The 23145-nt window shown below is 40.8% G+C and overlaps 1 protein-coding gene across 1 annotated transcript in view; it reads right to left on the minus strand.

Moving 5' to 3' along the window:
* GALNT9 (polypeptide N-acetylgalactosaminyltransferase 9) overlaps positions 1-23145 on the minus strand; it is a 132508-nt gene that overhangs the window by 16651 nt on the left and 92712 nt on the right. The window contains exon 7 of the mRNA XM_036393115.2: positions 2282-2467. Coding sequence (XP_036249008.1) covers positions 2282-2467 — 186 coding nt within the window. The remainder of the gene's footprint in view (positions 1-2281; positions 2468-23145) is intronic.

The raw sequence follows: 23145 nt of genomic DNA on the forward strand, positions 1-23145 counted from the left end.
CACAGGATTTACTTTGTGGACATATTCTTTTTAACCAGCTAGCAAGGTTTCTAATTCCCCTGCAGAAGGTTTTTGTGATGGCTTATGCCAAAAGTACAGTTCTTCTGTCATCTGTATTGAATAATGTCATGAACACCAACTTTTCTCAGCTTCTTTTTCCTGAGAGCTAATAGGCGGATTTTTATGATATATATTTTATCAATCAATCAATTTATTTTATGAAAAGGAAATTTTAATGTTCAGTACTTCTGCTGACTTTATGTCTTTTATTGTAGATGTGCCTGGGTTTTTTTAAAAGCTCTGCTGTATAGCTCAGTGCAGAAAACTGCATCAGTAAGTAATCTCAGAGAGATTAAAGGAAATAATGTTTTGGCGTAAATGCTTATTTAAATATCATCTTTTCTCAGAATTCATTTGCACATGCCATCAAGCAAGCAAATTTACAGAGGTTAGTTTTTCATCTCCTAATTGAAAAATGACCATTTTAGCAAGTGTACTTTATGTGTTCAGACAGGGCCAAAATGCTCATAAATTTTTAATGGACACTGCACTGTCTTCCTCCTACTGTCACAGAAATCTTGCGTGAAAAAAGTGATGCAGTATTGCCTTTTTTTAAGGGAAAATAATTCTCTGCAATTACCTCTTGTGCCAAAAGAAGTCACCAAAAACACATTGCACAGTGTCCAATATTGAACAGCAGTGAGGGAATTTAGAGCTGTGAAAATATCTGGCATATTCAGACATCAAATGGACAAAGAGGAAACATTGCTCCTTTCCAATGTGTATTTTAAAAACTGTAAGGGGAAAGAACAAAAATGGGGTTTCATGTATTAACTAGGTACCAAAGTATGAGTAGGTATTTAGGACACACTAAATCTAATGAAGTCTTTGACAAGACTCCCATGACTTTGATGAACTCCAGGTCATATCTGAATATTCCCAGACACCTTTGGGTTTGCATATTTCCTGTTCTGATAGGAACATTCCTGTTCCTATTTGCTTCAGCTCTGGCCAAACCCCTGCTGTAAGGGTTAAATAAACCATCCTTACCTACAGATCAGTGTATGCTACCCCTCAGCTGCTCTCCCTGTGCCCTTTCACATGAATAATTTGGATGCAAACACAGCCAAGGAACACACCAACAGCCAGCTTCCACCTGGCTGGGATGTAACATAAAACTCTTTCTTCAAGAATTGTGCTCAGTGCAGATGTAGCATGTGATATACTTACAGAGCTAAGTGATAAATGGAACCTACAGTTTATCTAATATTTATATTACATGGATTCCTAGAGGCCCTCACATGCCATCTACAATTCATATGCACAGTGAGCAGCAGAACGTGCCCACATTGCACCTTTCAGCCTATGGACAATAAAACTATTTAATGTGTGATTCTTTTATTGCATACTTCGTTTTTTATGCTGGTGAGGTCTACTGAGTCTCACAATGAATGATGATATTTATTTATAGACATTTCTGTTGTCCCCACTGTTGTAGCATATGAACACCTCAGAGTTTAACAGCGCCCCAAATTAATGACTTCTAGGGGAGCACATAAACCTGAGACATTTTGCTCTAGTTAAATTATAAATCTGTGTCACTGCATACAACAGTCAGGACTGAGTGCACAACTAAACTTAGACTGAGGCAGCAAGTTCTCCTGGCAGAACTCTCTGTACTGAGCATGCACCAAAGCACTTTCCCTGAGATTTGCCCAATTCGTGCAGCTGTAGTAACACCCTTCCCCTGTCACTGTGATATTTTCTGAAAAATCCCTTCGCCAGGATTTTTCTCCTGAGAAGATGAGAAGCCTCAGCTTCTCCATGTTTTGCTCCTCTGGAATGTAGCCTGGAGATCGTTTATCCAAACATGTGAATTGTTTTTAATTAATCACCAATCACAGCCAGCTGTGTCAGGACTCTGGTCAGTCACGGAGTTTTTATGCTCATTCTTGTCTAGCCTTCTGATGTATCCTTTGTCTTTCTTTAGGATAGTATTAGAATATAATATAGTATAATATGATATAGTATAATATAATATGATATAGTATAGTGCAATATAGCAGAGTATAATATCATAAAGCATAGTATAATATAGCATAATACAATATAACATAACATAATATAATATAATATATCAACCTTCTGAGAACTTGGAGTCACTTCTCATCTCTCACCTCGTCCTGGGGACCCACAACACTGGAACATTCACTTCAAGAGCTAATGAGGAACAGCTTTGTGTTTCTGCCTGTGCTCAGGCCAGAGTGTGGGCTGTACTCACTGCCATGGGGATGTTCCAGGCCATGTAGACGTGAGACTTGAAGTCGTCCATCCAGACCTCGGCGGCGCGCAGGGCGTTGCGCTTTGCATAGTAGTCGATGTCGTTGTTGTAGGGCTTCTTGGTGCGCTCGATGTGCGCCACGCGGGAGCAGGGCAGCACCTCCATGCTGCCCCCGCACTGCCACACCTGGGGGAGGCACAGAAATCATCTGTCAGAACACCCAGGATATTCCTCTGACTGCCCTGGATGGTTTGAGACCCTGGCAGGGGGCTCAGAGACCTTGGTACAGAGTCAAAGACACCCGTGCCTTTGATTTTAGCCCATGGAAAAAGTGACCAACTTTGTGTGAAGATTTACAAGCCACAAGGGTTTGAGTAGAATGTTAGTGAATTTATCACAGGGTGAAGAAGTAGAATTTTGGAGATTTTGAATGGGGGTTCAAGAGGCAAGATGGAGGAATCTGGGCGTGTCCTGTCGTTCTTCTTCCTCTTGCTCCCCATCTTCTGCTGTGATGGTGACACCTCTGGATTGGTTTAAAGTAGAGAGAGACTGTCTAACATAGGTGATAGGTATTGGAAAATTATTGTAAATAAAGTACATGTAGTTCTTAGTATCAAAAGATAACACCACCCTGAGGGAGGTCAGTGTGCCTCAACCCAAACTGCTGGACAGACCTCCAAAAGAGAAAGTATTAGATAAGAGAAAATAAACAACCTTGAAAACCAGAGCCGAGGAATCCCGACTTCTTCAAGTGCAGGGCTGGGAAAAATGACTTTTTAATATCTCAGGAGCCATTTCAGCAACATGAAACCTGAGAAACAGCCATGTGGCTTCTCTTTCCCCTCCAGAGGCAACACAGGTGCTTCTGTGCATGTGCTGTGTGTAGGGTGTTTGCCAGTCAGTTCAAAAGGATCACCCAGTTCTCCTCTAGCTGCACATGGCAGGTGGGTCTGAGGGGAGGCAGATGGCTGCATTAGGTACATAAGTTTAGAATCCTTAAAGGGACAAGTCCTTCACCACAGTGTCACTGTTCTTGGGACCATCAGGCAGAAAACAAATTGTGAGGTGGTAACCTCTGCCATGGGTGCTATTTTAATCGAGTGCTTGTTACTGAAACTTCAACAAAAATCAGCTGTGTCATCTGGCTGTGTTTGACACATGAATGGGGTATGGAAAGGGCTCTAGGGTCACCACAGAGCCTTCTCTTCTCCAGACTAAACATCTGCAACTCTCTCAGACTGTCTCCACAGGAGAGGTGCTCCAGACCTCTCATCATCTTATCTCTGTGCCCCTGAGCTGATGAAGAGGGCTAAAAGGGGCAGAGTGGAGGCTGTGTCACCCAGCCTGCCCAGACACCATGGAACCCACAGTGTGCAATTTTCTCCCTGCTGATTGTTTACTGTCTGAGCTCCACGGCAGGGGGCAATGAGGATTTGTCTCTTTGCATCAGCAAGATCTGGAGTGATGCAGAGTGTGGGAGGCTTATGGATCCAGCTCCCTCAGGTCTGCACCTAGTAGAAAAATCTGAAAATGAAAGATATAAAAATATAAGCAGTAATCCAGTACTTTCCAAGGTTGCCTTTTACTGAGAATAAAACCACATTTCCATAAAGATGCATTCCAGAACTATACTGGGGCATTCTCCACCTAACCTGCCTTTTCAAGGACAAAGATAAAGTGCTTGGGAAGTGGCAAATAAAATCTCTGCTCTGGCTTTTCTTTTTTTAATACTTTGTTAGGCAATATTTACTTGCTGCTTTCCAAACAGTTCTGTAGTAAATCATGGGCTACTGAAATTTACATTTGATAAATGGAATACACTGAAAAACACACTGCTCATACATTTGGACTGACATGTGCTGAGGGTTTCCAGTGCAAAGAGAAAGTTCTAAAAAAAAAAAAAAAGAAAAAGAATTAATTGATTTTCACAATCAGAAGGAGAAATGAGCAGTACACTTTAGTATACTGCTATTTGCCCAACCCAACCTGAAAGTCAGCTGTTTAATGCACAGCACATTTTTCTTTCTATTGATATGCTTAATGACCTTGTAACTCTTATTTATGTATTTTGGTACCAAGGGCAAGTACATTATCTGAGTGACAGATTTATTTCCTTTGAATGCCAGTGCTCACACAAACCTGAAAACGAAAAGCTACTAAACTGCAACATTAAAGAAAACAGTTTAGCTCATCTGTAAATTCAACACAAACAGTTATTTATCAGTGATAAATTCTCCACAGATGAAATCCACAGGGAACACAGACACCTGGCTTTGAAGGAAACACAATAAAAAAGGCAGCAGCAGCCTCAGGCCAGATAAATCTCACTCTGTCTGATCCTGGTGCTCAGCTCTCAGTAGGGGTCTGCCTGTGGTGTGACTGCCCCATCCATATTCCCTTGGACTGCTTTTCCCTGACACTCGGTCCCTTCCCTTTCCCCTCAGCCTGATTTCACTCTTTAAAGAGCCAACATCTGCTGAAGAGGAGGAAAGAAGGAAGGAAACAGCCAGAAAATACTAAAGGAAACTTTTCTTCCTTAGAAGATGCTGAAATTTAACCCAGATGACTTGTTATTTTTCTGGGAGTATGTAACTTTTAACACCAGCAGGGGATGTTTCCCTGGATAAGAATGGTATTTCCAATCCCAGAGAAAGAGAACTGGATGTAGAGCACAGGGGCAAGGAATCAGATACCCGTGTATCACCGGGTGAACATCATTGTGCCACCATTTCTCCACATCCCAGACAAATGCCACAGCTCCTCAGCTGTGGGAATTTCTTTCCAGGCCAGATAAAGTCTCCTGTTTCACTTCATGAGGATCAGGTGCTGTTCAGGGGAGCACAGACATGACCCAGTCTCCTCACACCCTTTAAGCACATGGCTAAGTACAGGGTGAAGATTTTGTCTCCTTCCCTTCCAGCCCAATAATTACTTAAACTCACACAACATAGAAGAGTTTCTGTAGTAGAATCAAACATGTGCATCCAAAACTGGGCAGCTGAGAGCCATTATGTGAGATTTGGAGGAATACTTGAGACTTGGTCTGGAAGGAGGAGGATGAGATGTTCAGCTCACCTTCTCCTCTCTGGACACAGAGCTGAAAGGCAGAAAACCATTCCCTGTCTGCTTCTAACAAAAGGTGAAAGAATGAGAAAACTTTCACTGCATGAGTCAGGTGAGAGACAGGTGAGTCAGCAGCTGATCCTGAACTGGTTGATTCCCATCCTCTTTTCATTCTCAAAACTGCACTTAATGACCCATTTTAACAGTAGCAGACAACACATTTCCTTCCACATCAAACTATGAAATTATGCCAGGGAAATAATTACATGCCTCTGTAAAACATTTATCAAGCAGGGTCCTTAAAGAACCTTACTGGGGGAAGCAAACTATTTCTAACTGTGAACATGAAATGATGCCCAAGGCCCTCCAAAGAGACACATTCCAGCAATCAGAGAAAACTGCCTTCTGTGTCTGTGGCTTATCTTCTGGGATAACAACACATTTCCAGCCCAAGTTATTCCTCTCATATGGAGCTGCCAACAGTAAATGTGTGTCTCAAGGTTCATTTACTGAGCTGGTGGAAGGGTTACAGTCTTTGAGCTGCTGCCCACAAGGCTGCACATCGCTGAAAATCCCACTCTGCCTTCTTTTCCCCCATGCAGAGGCAAATTCCTTAGAACAATTTTTTTTTTTTTTTGGCTTCCCAGCATGTACTCATCAAACTTCTGCAGTGGGGCAACAGCCCAGGCTCCATGTAAGGCCAGGAGCAGCAGCAAAGTAAGATGTGTTCTCCTTGACTGGTGCAGCTGAGCAGCCCAGGGACTCAGCTTTGCCTCTGTGAGCATCTCACTGTGCAACATTTTAAGACATGATCAAGTAATTCCAAGAGACACTTAATTTATTTGCTAATTGTAGCTAATTTCTAATTTCAGCACTGCTCTTTAGGCTGCTATAAACAAAATTGATGGCAATTTAAATGTTACCATAGCCGTGTTACCTTAGCATTTTTACTGCTAATTATCTCAATCAACTTTTCTATAAACAGACATATTAAGTATTGAGAAGAACAAGTACCCCCATCAGGAGTAAATTACAAACTGAGTGATTATGTTTGTGGCTTGCACTATAATGATTTACTGACACCAATTATCAGCTATTCCTGTACACCTGAGGTGTGGCTGTCCTGCAGGAAAATGTTTATTTATGCAGCAGCCAGCTGGACATCACATTTTATGCATCAGAGGAAATCTGAGATGAGGCTGTGTCTTGTCTAGCATGGCCTCAGTTGTGCATCAGCAAAGCTCTCTGAAAGCAGGTTGGGTACATTATTTAGAAAGGCTAAGAAGGTGCCAAGCTTTAATTCTTGCCAAACAAGAAGAAATTTTCCAAGGAAATGCATTTTCCCACAGGTACTTTCTACTGAAGATTGAAACCATCTTTATCAGGATTTAAAAAAATTAAAGTTAAAAAGAGTTAAACAAGCCTGGCCACCACTAAGTAGGAAGTTGAGCTGGGCTAATCAATTCCTAAATCTTGGCAATATACATAGAGAGAACATTGCTGGTGTGTTCTCCTGCCCTGCAGGTGAGACCTGCTTCCAACAGCATCATGTCCTGCAGAGCGAATGTCAGAGCTCAGAAATATCCTGGGATTTAATATTTGCCATTTTTAGCATTTTAAATATTATTCCTGGGATTTAATATTTGCCATTGGCAAGAGAGAAGCAACAGCTCCCAAGAGGCTCTTGCTAATTAAAGGGAGGGCTCTTCCCTCTCTATGGACTTGGTGCTCTGTAAATTGAATATCACATTATTGTGTACACTGGAGTGACTGCACAGGACTATTTAATTTGGTACAGATGATCTCACCATAAGCAAAATCAATAGGTAAAAATAAAAATGGCATCAGTATGAAGAAAAAGCTGGGGAGACAGTTTGAACTTTGAAAACCTAGACTGGAAGTAAAGATTGTGGTCCTTAAGAACATTGTACCTTGCTGTGAATTTTGCAGCTTTAACACCCTGGTGCTCAGTGAGAGAGAAGAGGAAGCTCTGCACTTATCCTCCAATCCTTAAGGGATGTGCCAACTCTTCTAGTGCCCACACTAGAACCCAAAAATTAATAGGAATATTGCACACTTAGTATTCTTGCATCTCTGATATTGACAATTTATGTAGTTCACTGAAAACTGATCTTTCACAGTAATTTATAGCCTGACATTTTCTTGTTTTCTAATGGAATCTTATGGATATTCTCTCCTGCATGTATTCTCAGAGCTGCCTAGAGAGTCATATTTAATCAGCTGTGCTAGATAAAGTGCTCTCTCTCTTTTTTTCACTTCACATAGGAAGCTGTTAGAGACTGGGGAGCTGTCATAATCAAACACATCATATGGAAAAATTAATCACATGCTCTCCTTTTGTTCATCAAGTGCATTTTTATCACCATCTTTAAAGGCAGCCATAATTATGGTTTAAAAAAGTCCCAACTGTCACTTCTCAAAATAGCCTGTGCTAGTTAATGGTGCACTTCTAGAGCAAAAATCTTTCCATGCTGGGACAAACCAGCTCACATCAGAGAGACTTTTAGCTGCCAAGAAGAGACTTGAACACAGGAAGAAATCACATCTCAAGATCCACAGATCTTTGTTTTGTCAGAAGTTTCAGGATAAACTTCTGACCTATGCTTTCAAATTACAGGACCCCAAAGGGTCCTTGGTTGACTGACACTGACCCAGTGACAATCCTTCCTTTTTGCTCTCAACTCCTGCTCAAAGCAGTTTGCAGATAATCTGCTCACAGCAGATGCAGAGGGAGTGTGACAAAACCTCAAATATGAAAGTTAATTCTGTCATTAGGAGTCTTCTTACCCTGCATGTGTCAATGCCCATCCTTTACTCTTGCCCTGGAAGGCTGGAAACACGGAGCAGTGTTTTTGCACTAATGATTTTTGGAAGGTTGCATTTCACCTGGGGCTCTCCTCATGTTTTTTTCCTGGCTCAAACAGCAAAAACTTAATTGGAAGAGAGAAGAGATATGAAGGATAGGGAAGTGCAGCCATACAAGTGTTTAGGATATGTCTGGCTCTAGTATTACTGCTTTATGATTATTATTTATATCAATATTTCAGTTGTCTCGATGAGGAATACTTGGAAGCTTGCTGCTTTTCCCACAACTATTACAGTAGAGTTCAAGGGTGTGCTGCAAGATTCTCCTGCAGAGTCATTTAAAGTGAATTTCATGGCAGACTCAAAATGACACCTTTTCTTTATAGAAAAGTAAAAGAATTTTTTCATAGGTACTTGATTAGCCTTTAAAATTTGTTAGAATTTTTTGGACTTTGACCAAGCTTTGATCCCTTGGGGTTTTTTGGTATTTACAGATGATTTGCTTTCAGAAAAAAAAAAAAAAGGCAGAGGAACAATAACATTCTTGCAATGAGACACTCAACACATGCATGTTTTATATTTGTCTGGTGGCTTTTCAGTAGCAAAGTTAGAGGCTGTCCTTCACATGTTTCTTAGAGGTTACACAGAACCTCAAGCCAGTTAAGATCTCAGATGTGACAACAGAGAGAAGATAAAACCCTTCTGTTAACCCTCTTAGAGAGGCAAACAGATAAGCAAGAAGAAATTGAAACATGTTCTAGAGAAACTCACACTCAGCAACTGCTATCTTGCTGTAAAGATAAACTTTGTGTGTAAAGAGCTAGGGCTGATAAATTAATAGACTGGCTGCTATGTGAGGGAGGAGATAGGATTTAAAATTATATGAAAAATGCCCCATATGCTTTAACCACTAATCCCATCTCCATAAACCTATATTTTGAACAACTTTTACAAAGGGTAATGCACATTTGAAAAGAGCATGTCTGGAGAAGAAGCAAATCTCTCTTCTGCAAGGAAAATTCCAGACTCTCTGAAATGCCTTGCTGGTGGAGGATGGAAATTCAAAACCCTTCCAAGGCAAGAAGAGCAGCCTGACCCTGCACAGGCAGGATTCCCTGTGCCACGCTGGGCTTTACACACAGACCTCACATGGCAAAGAATAAAATATCTTAAGCTCCAAAAGGTGGTGGTGGTGGTTCAGGAATTGTTGTTTCCTCCAGGGGAAGCCCAGTCAGTGCTGGACAAGCTCCCCCTGCTCCAGCCTCCCTACAGCACTGCCCAGGGTCTGGCAGGCAAGCAAGCACTGAGCAATGGGAGAAGGGAGAAAGGACAGCCAGAGAGCAAGGTTTTCATTTGCAAAGGCTTGTTTTTCTTAGCAAATTAATGAATGTTGGCACCTCAAAATGCTCCAGGAGATGTTAACGGCTCCTACCACGTAAATGACAGGCGTAGGAAAGAGACTGCTTTGAGGCAAACCCTCAAACTTCATAGGCTACAGATAATAACTCCATTTTCTCTGAGTTCTCCTCAAGTCTAAAAGAGGCTGCAGATTTCTTCTGGTCTAGTACCATCCATATATGTTGTGTTTTGCAAGCACAAATCATTTTTCCTCTATGAAGTAAATGAAATTTGGTATCTCTAATGTAGTTTGCTAATTGTCCCAGGCAGATGCTTCTCATAATGTATTCCTTCAGAATGCATTTGATGAGAATAATTTTCTGCTTTCTTACAAATTTACTCAACTTTTTTCCCAAATCAATAGAATCACTGTCAGTCATTTCTGTAAATATGCCAGCACAGATCCTGTTTGTACTATAACTGTTAAAATTCAACAAATTGGCCTTGGAAAAATACAATCTATATGGGATATATGAAACAGCAATAAAGACCAGCCTGTTATTCCTGTTCCTCACATCTCCTTCATTTGATTGCTTTAGGTTTTTTCTCCTCACTTATCCCAAAAGACCATAGAGAAAATCTCCCTCTAAGTTCAAACCCCAGCAAGGGATAAAGTCTTATGTACACTAAGCTTACATGAGAAAATCTGCAGCTGAGCTCCTGCAACATTTAAGTTCTTAGGAAAATACCTCTTTTTGCCAGCCAGTGCTTTAATAACCTGCACCAAAGCACCAGGCAATGCTGACTGCTCAGCTCAGCAGCTGAAACACAAGAACAGGAACTCACTGCCACAGTCCAGCCCACAGAAAATGCCCAAAATTAGATAAACTGAGCATGGCAGCAATCTCCAAACTACATTGAATCTCTGGCAGATGCCAGGGGAAGATCAGCAAGAATACCTTAGGTCAGACTAGGGATGCCTTGCTTGACATAGAGGTGTTCACATGATCACAGAAATCTTTTGAAGAGCACAAAATTAACCCTGCAACAGCATCTCCCTTCAATTGTCACCTAAGCTAAGCCAGAGGGAAAATAAAAAATAGAAGTTAAACTTTTTCTTTTTTCCACCAAAGTGAGTTCCCAACTTTCTTGTGCAATACCAGTAGTTCACACTTGCAGCCTTTTGCTAATGAAATAATACTTACTGTGTGCTCAGCCTTCAGTAAGAAGGGTGAAAAATGATAAAATGCTTCCTGACATTTTAGCTGAGACCACAGGGAGGAAGAATAAAGAGTGGGATTTATTGATGCTTCAATTAGAATAAAGTCATTCTTGAATGAGAAAATATTGAAACAGACTGACTAATGAAGTGATCACAAAGGGTCTTTTCAAAGGACCCTAAGTGGAGTCATCCTCATTTGTTTTCTCTTTCCACAGCAGACCCTTAAATGATCTTTGCATATTGTCTACACTAAATCCTGCAGGGTTGCTATTTCATTTTAAAGAAAAAAGCTTTTAGGCTGCAAGGGATTAATTCAGTGAGAGCTATTATGCTTATTGTGGCTTTGCTGCAGAGCCAAGGGATTTACTATATGCTCATTAGATCCTGCTTTGTTCCAAAACAATCTTTTACGATGCAAATTTCAGCATGCTGATCTACTTAAAATAACATTTTCCAAAAAAAAAAAAAAAAAGGAAAAAAATAAAGAAGAAGAAGAAAAAAAAAGGCTATTAAAGTAAAAGCTTCTTCCAAGGCAGGAACACTACAAATTCAGATTAATTACTAATGTTTTAGACCATGAAAACATCTGATGTCTCAGCTTAAATTCAGCTTTGAACATGGTTACAAGAAGTCCCAAGAACTTGGTGTTAGGGGCACACAGCAACACCATGGGTGCTCAAACAGAGCTCAGAGGCCACATTGTGAGGCTGTCACAGATGAGGAGCAGTTGTCACCTGGCTGCTTGGTGGCTGAAGCACAAAAGGTTTGATTTGTTCAAGCCTTGGCACCTGAGGCACCAGCAGAGATGTTCACTCACACGGTGCGAGCTGGGAGCTCTCCACAGCCCTGCTCCATAACGATCCCCAGGGCAGTGCTGACACCAAAAAGAAAGGAAAGAAAGCAAGGCAAAAATGGGGAAAATGGCAGAAAAATGTCAGGACCCACTGTCCTCAGGCTGGATGTGTGGCACTCAGGGAGCTGTGGCAGTTTCCATCTCCTGTCAGTGCTCTTTAAACTCACCTGCAGACTACTGAGGATGAAGGGGCCACTCCTGTTTTTCAAAGCATTAATTCCACCTTGTTCCTGCTCTGTGACCTTCCTGAAGGAGCAGTTGTATGAACACAACCATGAATATTATCATCCAGGAGATCTACCTGATAGCTCATCCTTAATAGTTCCATAAATCTTGCTAAGTCTTGGTGCTGTAGGTGTACAGCAGAGATAATCCTGCTGGAAGGAGCTGTGTGAACTCATCCCTCACCTGCACAGAGCCCAGCCAGGCTAGTGACACCACATTAAAGCATTCTGTGCCCTGAACAACAGAACTCAAACTGGAATTTGCACTGAAAACTGATCTCTAGAAGGAAAATTAGTAAAATATCTGAGGTGAGCAATAAGAAAAATATCAGTTAGTATGGAAGTACTAACAAATCATTACAGTAATTCTAGGCAGCCCTTCCCACACTCCCATTCTGAATTAGATCAGCAAACTAAACATGCAATTTACACTTTAAAAACTCACAAATCATCACCTGCTTATAATGGACAAGTTCAGCTAGAGCACCTGCTTACTGAAACAACACACAATTACTGAGTTCAGCTGATGTCCTGTTTTTAAACAGTAAGTGCCAAATGCTTAATAACCATTAGATGCAGATGTGTGTGAGCATGGCTGTCACTGGGAATGCTTATTCACGTGGGATGAAAAATCCATGATTAATATTCTCCTCCCAGGGCTATGGGAAAGTGCCAGAGGAGGGGCAATGCCCATAAAGGACTGCAACAGAATATTTGAGACTTGTCTGAAACTTGAAAAATGCCTCTGCCTACACTGCACTCTCACCCAGGCCCCAGCAGCCTTGGCAAGCTACCTGAGCTGCAAAAAGAACATGAGAAAATGCAAAAACCCCCTCTGGTGAGTCTGTTACAACATGCTTTGACTTTACTTTCCTGACTATCAGAGAGCAGATGTCTGGAGTGGTTTTTAGATACCTCAGAGAAAACTCAAAATGGCACAGAAAAGGAACTTTTAGAGAAGAAAGTGCCACTATATCCTAGTGATTCACTCTGCTTAAATGCTTTATTGCTGCTATTAATGGACAGATATTAACATTAATCATAGGCTGTGAAATAAGTGACAAATGAAGCTATTTTGTACATCACCTAAAGAGCTGCTGAGGAGATGCAATTTGGGTAAAACACAAAGGAAAAAGGCTGTTTGTGATTTTGATGGACAGCTCCCTAAGGAATCTCCAAATTCCAGGACTGCAAAGTAAGCTGTCACATTTGTAGATTTGTTGCCTCTCCAGGGAAATTTGAAATGAGGTGTATCACCAGCCACAGCCTTTTACTGGTTCTTTTAACTTCATTTCTTCAAGATCAGTTACTCCATTTACAAAGATTTAGATTAGGGTTTGCTTTAGCTGACAAATTGTTTTGTTTGGTGGATTTTCTTTTTGGTTTTGTGTTGTATTGTATAATGAAACCAACAGAAGTTTATCAGTGGTGACATATAAAAGACTTTGCTAGGCATGTTTTTATTCTTTAAGGTACATAGGCCACATTCCATCTAGCATAAGGATGGGAAAGTACACACACACATTTGGCAGTATTTTTCCCAAGAGTTAGAAGTGTCCTCACAATTGAACTCTGCAAATATTAGCTCAGCTTATTGGAAAGATAGTGTCCCATATTATAAAACTGCTGAGCAAATAAGGGATGTTCTTTGTTTGCAAGAGATTTCTAGAAGTTAAATATATAGAGATACAGATATGGTTTCAAACTGAACCAAAATGGTGCTTGACATTTCAAGGTGTTTGACAACTCAAAGTATGGATTGAAAGTTCATTTCAGATCCAGCAAAATATTTTGTTTCAACAATATCTGAAAATAACCTTTTTGAGGATGTAATATAATGGCTTCTCCTTTCTCAACACATGCACTCAGATACACTTCCTTGCCAAATCTATATTCTTTCTCAGATAAATTATTTGGCAAATTAATGTCCCGTTATAGACAAAAAAATCATTAGTTCATTACAAAGAAGGCATTAACATTTACCTTTTGCCTTTTCACAGCTTCCCTAATTAAGTCATTTATCACAATTCTTCACTTGTATCAGCACAAAACTTACCCTAAAAGCATGTCAGATGTGACCAGAAAAATCCTGCATTAGAATAAATTCAGAGCTCACATGGTGACCCACAGCACTTTATGTTCCCAGCCAGTGCCTGTACTCTTACATCAGAATATACACTTCAGCTTGGCTAAAATAAATAACTAAAAAAACCCTCCTCTGTTACTCCAGTAACTTTTTGTTTCTGTAGAATGTCAGTAATCTTCAAATGCTACTTTGCTTCATTAAAGTCTGAATTTCCAAGAACTGAAAGAGAGAGTGCCACAGGGTTAAGCAATTCTTTTATCACATGGCTGATGTGTTTTATCCCTGCTGGGTCACAAGTCCTCTTCATTTACTGAGCTCCAGGTTTCATCCAGCTATTTATTTGTGGAGCCTTTGTTGTAAACATTCTAAGCTGCCAAAGAAATTATCAAGAGTCTTTCTTATTCAACCTAAATACAATTCTGTCAGGAAAAAAAAAAAAAAAAAAGGTTTTCTGGTAAAATGGGATGGATGATAAAAAATAACCCAACCAACCAAACAATTACAGGGGCTGCATTGCTTTGCCTATAATCTATAAGAAAATCTGAAAAAAAATATAGCTTTACATCATTTTTATGAAGGTACTTTTCTGGACTTGCAGTTCATTTAATTTTGCCCTGGAGCACGTTTGCTGTGAGTAACATGGAATACAAGCCACTTGTCTGTCCTCTTGTCTCTAAATAATCTCTTTTCATCGTCGCAGAGTCAGGCTGTCACAAGCAGCTAATACCTCTACAGAGATAAAATAAGACAAAAGCAATAACCACACTCAGGCCCCTGGGGATTTCTTCACTAGCTCTAACTACAGCGTCCACTCTATCAAAATCCTGCCTTGTTGCCCTGTGTCAATGTTTACATGCTCTGCTGCTTCTACCACTTGTGTTTTCAGAGGGATTCCAGCCTTATCAACTGCTCTGTCAGCTGATGGCAACAACTATTTCCTTTCCCCATCTCCCCTGCCTCTGTCACCTGCTGCCAACCAGCTCAGTAACAGCTCCTGCTCTAGACTGAACTGTGCTGAGCAAAAATTCCATTTTTACATGAAGGATGCTGTGTTTAAAGGAATAATTCAAGTACTCTGAGGCACAGGACACAAAGCCCTTTCTGCTGCTTTCTTTTTGTCCTGTGTCCAATTGCTCAGACTAAACTGGAGGTTGGGTGGTTTATTTTGGCTGGGCCAAGTAAAGACCTAATCCCAGAGCTTTTGTGCCAGTCCTGGTTCATTCCCCCTTCCTTCCATATTTCCCCATCCCTGCTGTTTGAGCTGGCTGTGCAAATGCTCCAGAAGTTGGGTAAATTATAATTCAAGATGATAACTCTAGTTTAAACACATAATAATATATTAATATCTATATAATAGATAATAATAATATCTAGCATATATTATATATATTATTATATATATTATACGTATAATAATAATATTATATTGCATCATTTTGACATTTTTGGGAAGGCTAAGCAAGCAGCTGATATTTAAGCAAATGGTAATCTCTGTTTCAGAATGAAGAGGAAGAGGAGATAATATTTCTGGTAGCTTTGCTGGAAACAAAATGCCCAACCCTAATTTATGTTGGCATGGACCTGTTAAAGGGTAAATTTCAGTTTTTTAAAAGAGGAGTACTGTGGCTGTTAATGTGGCAGCAGTTATGGAAGCCTCAATTACATCCAGATGCATTTTGAAATACCAGGAGCATTTTGTCCTCTGAAAGATGGACATGGACAGAAATAAATATTTCCTTCCATAAAATGATCCTAACACAGCCAGCTGTGGTGAGTCTCTGGAACAGGCAGAGAGCTGCTACTCATTAGCAGATCTCTGCAGGATTTCTGGCTAGAAAACATCAGTTCTGCTCAGTATTTCAAAATTAGTGCTCAACCCAGTCTTTCTCACCTTCCTCGTTTTGAAGAGAAATCCCCCTTGGTGCTCTGACAGGAGCTGAGCAGCCCCAGGTGAGCCAGGCCAGGGCCCCAGTGAATTCCCAGCCTTTCCAGGAATTTCCAGGGTCCCCAGAGCTGCTCCTGGAGCATCCAAAGGAGCTGCCAGGCAGCACCAGAAAGCTCTGCAGATAAACCTGTCCCGTGTCTGCACTTGTCAAAATGCTCAAACAGACAAGGAAAAGTCCTTGTCTTCCTCTGACAAATTAAATGTATTTTACTAGTGTTCCTCCTAAATAGGAGAAGTGTGTTTTTTAACCTCAAAAATGTGCAACAGAGTGAGATGTAAAAAGCCCAATCTATTTTCTGAGAGAAGGCCAAGAGACAGTTTAATAAGCAGCTGCACAGGAAGAAATTCTTGCTTGTAGCTCTTTAATGTAGCAGAAGAAGACATAATGAAATCTAATAATTGGTAGATCATGTTAGAGAAATTCTGACTTCAGAATAAATTGGAGCTTTTTAAACAACAAAGATGATTATAAATTGAACAGTTTGCTGATACCACTGTGGCAAATTCTCTAATACTTTGAGGGTTTTTGCAGTCAGAGTAGGCATCTTCTAAAACCTGCCAAATTCTCCAACAGAAATGAGGGGGCTCTCTGCAAGCTGCTGGGTCAGGATCTTGGCCCTTCGTTAGCCAGTTTAATTAAAGAAGCCTGATGGAAGTTGGGGAATTTACCCTTGTACATCAAATTCACAGAGTATCAGGAAGGAAGAAAATATCACAGCTCAAAAGGAAGTCAATCAACTGGCAAACTTTGCTTTTCCAATTTTGATAAATTATACAAAACTTTTCTGTAATAAAAATTAATCAGGCAAGCTTCCTAGCCTGGGCTAAACTCAGCCTAATGATCCTTTGATGTAGAATTAGAATTTCTTCCAACAGTATTTCTTTCCTCAAATTTCTCACACTACAATTATTGTAGTTACAGGGCAAGAGATACAGGTGGAGATGAACAACTCCTTCATGAGCTGGAAAATAATGAATGCACATTGCATCAACTTCTGGTAATCCAAGAGAGAAAACAACAACCTCTTACTCTGCCTGTCATGGCTAAAGATGTGCAACAAACCAAAAGTTATCAAGCAGAACACACTTATTGCACCTGTGAGTGGTACAGTCATGATTTAATATGTTAATAACCATGGTTTTATATTAATAAACTCAAGAGTAGGCAGCAAATAATAGTTATAACTAAACAGGAGTGACCATGGCCAGGGCTGAGCTTGCTGTGTGACAACAGCTCACAAGCAAATGTTCTGTAAATGTCTCTCTCCAGCAGAAAGTGGAAACTTTATTTTGAAGCTGGCCTTTGGGACAGTCATTACATGATGCTAGGTTAAAAGTGAAGTAAAAAAAGCCAGCAGCAGAGTTACTGGTGTGGTGGGGTGCTCCCAAACCCACCCTCTGTGAGGGCAGAGCAAAGGCACCTCCAGCCTGTCAGGGTGACTCACAGGACTCCAGGGACTCTGAGGTGTCCCTGCAGGGCCAGCCCAAGGCAGAGGTCAGGAGATGTAAAAAGCCCAATCTATTTTCTGAGAGAAGGCCAGGAGACAGTTTAATAAGCAGCTGCATAGGAAAAAATTCCTGCTTGTAGCTCTTTGATGTAGCAGAAGAAGCCATAATGAAATCTGTATCCCTATATCCCTGTGGGGATTATCTCAATTTGGACCTTACTTCCAAACTGCTCTCCATTGTTAACCCTTAGATTGCCCTTTGCCTGCCTACATAATGAAAACATGCAAAGAGAAACTTTTTCTATGCTTTGAGATCGTTAGGAAGCGATGCTTGGCTGCTGCTGCAGCATGGCCTCACTGAGGGCAGGAGAGCAATTTGCAATTGCCTGTAGTTCCAGATCCAGCCAAGCACTTGACTGCTTGCCTAACTGCACAGCCCTGTGTTATTCCATTGACTAGAGCAGGACCACTCACACAGTTAAAATTAAATGCCTGGTTAAGTGCCTTGTAGGTTTTTGGCTTGTTAACAATTCACAGCCAATACCTCAACCTGCTTAGGCTGTCTCTCCTTCTCACTGCAGTGCTCCTCTGGAGTTTAAAAGCTCCTTTTAACTCCAAATTGAACAAGTAAATGTGCTCCTGAAAACACCCCTGAGAAGATCTACTGAAGAACCTGCTATCTTTCCAACTTATGTAATTTTTTATAACAGATCTGTACATCACACTTATCTCATTAGCAGTCATCTCCTCAGGCAGCACATACAGTGTGGGTGGGTTTTCCTTTTTTTCATTTACCTAGGAAGTCTTGCTGTCTCTAATTCTCCATGAATCTCATGAATTGCCACTGAAATCTTTATAGCTACAGTAGCCTGGGATGTAATGTTCTAAACCAATTTTATATCCAATAAAACAATTTAATACCTAATAAACTTTATGAAGAAAGTGGCACATTTCTAAGTAGTGCCTCTTGCTAATGAAATCAAGCCAAAGATGCTTGAGGGAGAAAAGCTCCCTGTCTGTGGGTAGCAGCCACAGACACGGATTTGTGCTGACACTCAGGACATCAGAGACCCCCCAACCCACTGGTACAATCTGATTGCCCAGCCAGATTTGGCAAAGCTGTACCAACACTTCATCAGTGAAGAATTGCTAATTGTTGTCACAACAGGCATAACCCCCTGAAGTGTTCGGGTATGGAGGGAGAGTCAAAATGCCCCAAAGTCCAGTGAGGGGGCAAGGAGAGCTCCTGCCTCTGTCCCACTGCAAGGTTTTACTTTGGCTCAACTTCCCAAAGGCACAGGCTTGGCTCCCCAGAACAGCAAGGCTGGAAAAGGCACAGAAACAGTCTCTCACCTTCCTAGTTCAGCTAAAGAAAGTGCCCGAAAACCACCACAGATGTGAAAAATGAGAGTTCATCTTGCAAGAACTTTCTGGAGCACTCACACATTGACTATGAAAATTCTGGGAAGAGATGATTTTTGGGTTTCATTTGAACAGAGAACAGCAGACATAACCTCAGGATGAAATCGGCATTCTTGAAAACAGAACTTCATTTGGGAGAACAGTCTCATCATTTTGCTCCACAGAGCAGCATGTAACAGATCTAATCAAATAATTGTAATATGCTTCAGCTAGAAAGAAGGCTAAGGAAGAAAAACTGTGTGTAAAGGAAAAGAGGATGGGTCACAATAGCAGCAATGACTTATGAGGGTTATTTCTCACATCTGAAAGCCCAATAACTCACAAGTACCCCGGCCATAAGTGAATTATATGAGCCTTTTGTGCAAGTAAAATTTTCCATTATGTACCTAGTCTGATGCACTGTAACAATTTGTCTCTTTTCACAAAATCATAAGGAATATTTCCCAGAGAACATCAAAAGCCACAGAGGGTAAAAAGCTTTCTTGCCTGAGAAAATGCCCATACCTCAATCATCAACACTGCTCTACATTTAAAGCTGCTTCAGTGCAGAATGCTTTGGATGCTCTCTAGGAGGTGTGCCCCACAGTACATCATTGACATACAGTCTATATCCTCTGTTTCCTTCTCTTTTTTCCTCTGGCACTAAGATTAAACTGCACTTTCAGTTTGGCTGCTGTCAATTTGCATTGACTCACTGACTGTGGTGAAGTTACTCTGAATCCATACCAGCCTAAAGGCAGGAGCTGGCCAGAAGAACAGCTTTTGTAATCCTCCCCTGTCACCTGATTAGTTATCACAACAGGACCTGAGAATGCTCCATGATTTCAGCATATTAAAAAAAAAAAAAAAGGCAACTAATAACAAAACTAGTGGTGTATTTCTGCAATTTGCCTCTTGGAGTAGTTTGGATGCTGTGCTCAGTATGTAGTGAGGTGCTTCATGTTTCTAAACTTACCTTAAAAAAAAATGAACTTTAAAATGAAATTTCTACCCTATTTTTTATCTCATAGAGAAGCATTGTAGAGGGTGATCATGTGCTTTCAGGAAAATAGTACAGTAATAGACCTGAACTTCATTTCTCAGTTTCTCAGCTGACACTTCCAGGGTTTGAAGAAAAAGTCCTCGATGTCATAATGACTGTAGAGAAGTAGGGACCTCTGAGTGACCTCATTCTGGACAGAAAACTGCTCCAATTCTAACCTCTGACTGCTTCAAAGGCTAATTCAGAACAGCAGTCCCTGTTATCTAAACCAAACTGGAAAATGCCAGCCCTGATTCTTCACTCCAGCTCAGGATACCACAGCCTGAAGAGACCAATTTGTGGCCCTGAGATACTCGGTCTTGTCTAAATATCTGATGTCTGGGCTTTATACTATGGTAACAAAATTTGCACATTCCCTCCTGTCCATATTCTGCTGCGTCATCCATTTCTTCATTTGGAAAAGAAAAATGAAGAAACAGATGGGTGCACAGGCTTAAACACAAGCACAGGTTTAAGCATTTTCCCTGGCCTGAGTGGGAAGTTAAAACTGTGCTCAAAAACCCCTATTATCCAGGACTGGAATGAAATCTGCCCTGGGTGCTCTTGCATCTCTGTGAGATGGATCTGTGTAATCATCTTCCACTTAATCAAAACACAACGCAGCAGAGCTGTGATTACACAATTTCAGATGACAAGTAACAGTCCTCATCATTTGTTTTGATGAATTCTGAGTTCACTATGTAGATAACATGGTTAATTTGTTATTCAGCTATGACTTTTAATCATTGAAGGACATCCTGTGTCTGACCAGGAAAAAAAAAAAACCCAAACAACTCAACAACCAAAGTAACAATAATCAAGAAGTATTTGATAAATGTGATATGTTTTGAACAATTTTGTTTAAGGTGTTGAGCTTAGCAAAAGCAGGCTAAGATAGCAAAAAATTTACTAATCAATGAATGGAAAACCCTCCCTAATCCTGCCATGTTTCACTTTTCTGATATTTCACATCTGCAAGTTGCTGCACAGGAGTCGAGGTTTTTTTCCTTAAATTACAGTCGTTTTGTATTCTGAACAAATTCACTTGCTCAGCAAGAGAAATGACATTAAACTGCTGACAAAATGTACAAAGCAGAGCTGGTTTCAGATATTCATGCTTTAGACTGTGTCAAAAGCACTGCAAACATTAATATCAAACCATGACTACTTCTAATAGAAACCATGAAAGGAGCCAAAATAAAGTGTGTTTTCTAAAGCAAGAAGCTGAAAAAAAAAAACCACGTGTCTCAGCATGATAAAGAGACAGTGGAAAATTCAGGTACTGATTTCATGGGTATTAACTATGCATAATATACCTGTGTGAGAAGGCAGCATAACCTTGTGGGTAGGGCGTTTTTGTAAGCCTGAGAAGAGGAGCTGCTTCTGTCAAAAGCAGAGCTTTGGAATCAGACACCCCACACTTCAGTGTTCTCCAGGTAAAAGGCAGATAATAAAATTTCCTTCTGTGGAAGACACAGGAGAATCAGAAGCTGAAAAAATACAAAGCAATTAAAAGACCCTGGAGTGGGTTTTTTTTTTTTTTTGTTTTGTTTTTTAAAAAAACAACATCAGGGTTTTAAAATACCGACAATTTTCTCACACATATTTAGGCAGGGCTTTTTGTGTTGATTTAGAGTGAGGGTCCTCCAGATATCCCTGATTATTGGTTTGCACATGGCAGATCTGGGGCTCCTCAAAGTCAGCAAATGCGCCTCTTTTTAGCCACCTGCAGTTGTTTCTCAATTTAGCAGCAGCAAGAAGATGCTGGCTGAGCAGGGTGACCCCCTTTGTGCTACTCCCTGCTTCAGCACACTGTGCAGCACCTCACTCCTTCTGCTGGGTGGATCATCACCACTGGAAGAGCACATGCCATTAAATATAATTGTCCCCTAACTGAAGTGTCATCTGTGAAATGGTTACTACTCCCAGCAATTTGAACAAGACACATATTAGGACAAACCAGTATTTATGTCTGCAATGGATGATATCTACCCCAAGAATGAAGTAAATTGTTCTTCTTTAAGTCTTTGATCTTTAAGGGCAGTAATTTAAACCATTTATACACAGTGAACATTTCAGTGTATACAGCTTTCATCATTTTCAGCCATTTTTAGCCACAGAATGGGCCCTGTCTGTACTAAGGTTAGCATCAGGGTGACTGCTTTCTTCACTGTTTCCCTAAGCAAAATTAAAAGTGGCATCAGGTACGGGGAGATCAAAACTTGGCTCTCATGTAGGTCCAGAAGAGGAAATTCAGTGAAGCTTGAAGGAGAAATTGTTTAGTCTCCAGCTCCCCTTGCCTTTTTACAACCCTGAAAAGAACCAAAGCATTTACACCCCAGCTGCCTGGTGGTCCCCTGGCTAACTTTAGCACCTGGGGTAGGTTTGAGCACTCACAGTTTGCTCCAAGTTGTATTAGCCTGGCCCATCTGTTGGTGTGGAAAATGTACCTGCAAACACAGAAGCACTGGAAGTGCTCGGCTGTGCCATTAGTGAGGTGATTAGTGGCACTGGCAGGCAACTCTTGCACTCAGAAGGAAACAAAATACCTTTTCATCAGCTGAAACACAGAAACTGAACCCATAAACATAAAGCATCTACTTTTCTGAAAGTGAAGAAAGAGGAGAAAAACCAAGAGAAACATCATGGCTCTAAAATGATAAAAGCCCTTCTAAGAACCACACACTGCATTTGCTGAAAAGTCTGCAGCATCATTTGTCAGTTATGAAATGTTAAAGTGAGGATCTGAAGATGGAGCAGGTACATGACACCACTCTATTTTTGCTCTCTGAAAGCCTTACAGTGCTTTTAGCACAAGACAACGTGGAGGTGCTGATCCCATTTGTGGCAGACGCTTGTGGGCACTGGCAGCAGCATTGGGAACCTGCTGGGTGCAATTAGCAAGCTCTAATATTGCACAGGAGTGGCAGCACTGGACATCAGAGCTCATGCCAGGGCTTGCTGCTGAGGAGGGACCAGCCTGCTCCAACCTCTGCCACAGGGACACCAGCACTTCCTACCAAGGTGCCTTCTTCTCCCAAAACCACCAGGGAACTGATGCTTCCACCAGCAGCTTTTCAAAACTCAGCTAAAAATGCAATGGATTCAGGAAAACAAGATCTGATATTTCTGTTTACACTCTTTAAAAGCAGCCCAAGGCTGTAAAATTTTGCAGGAAACATCACTCTCATTTTTTCCAGCTGAATGATACAAAACTACAAAACAAATTTTACCCCTGCTGTAAAATGATGTTTAGTGATGTTACAACTGTGTTATTTAGGGACAAAAAAAAAACCCACCAAAACCAAAAACAACCTGAAAAAAGGTCTCTGAGCTCAAAAACTTCCTACTTTTTCTATGCATGTACGTCAACTAATGAAACATATTCTTCCTACTGAATAGATGACTCCCTGTCT

The sequence above is a fragment of the Molothrus ater genome, chromosome 18 (genome assembly GCF_012460135.2).
Source record: "Molothrus ater isolate BHLD 08-10-18 breed brown headed cowbird chromosome 18, BPBGC_Mater_1.1, whole genome shotgun sequence".
NCBI classification, from domain to species: Eukaryota; Metazoa; Chordata; class Aves; order Passeriformes; family Icteridae; genus Molothrus; species Molothrus ater.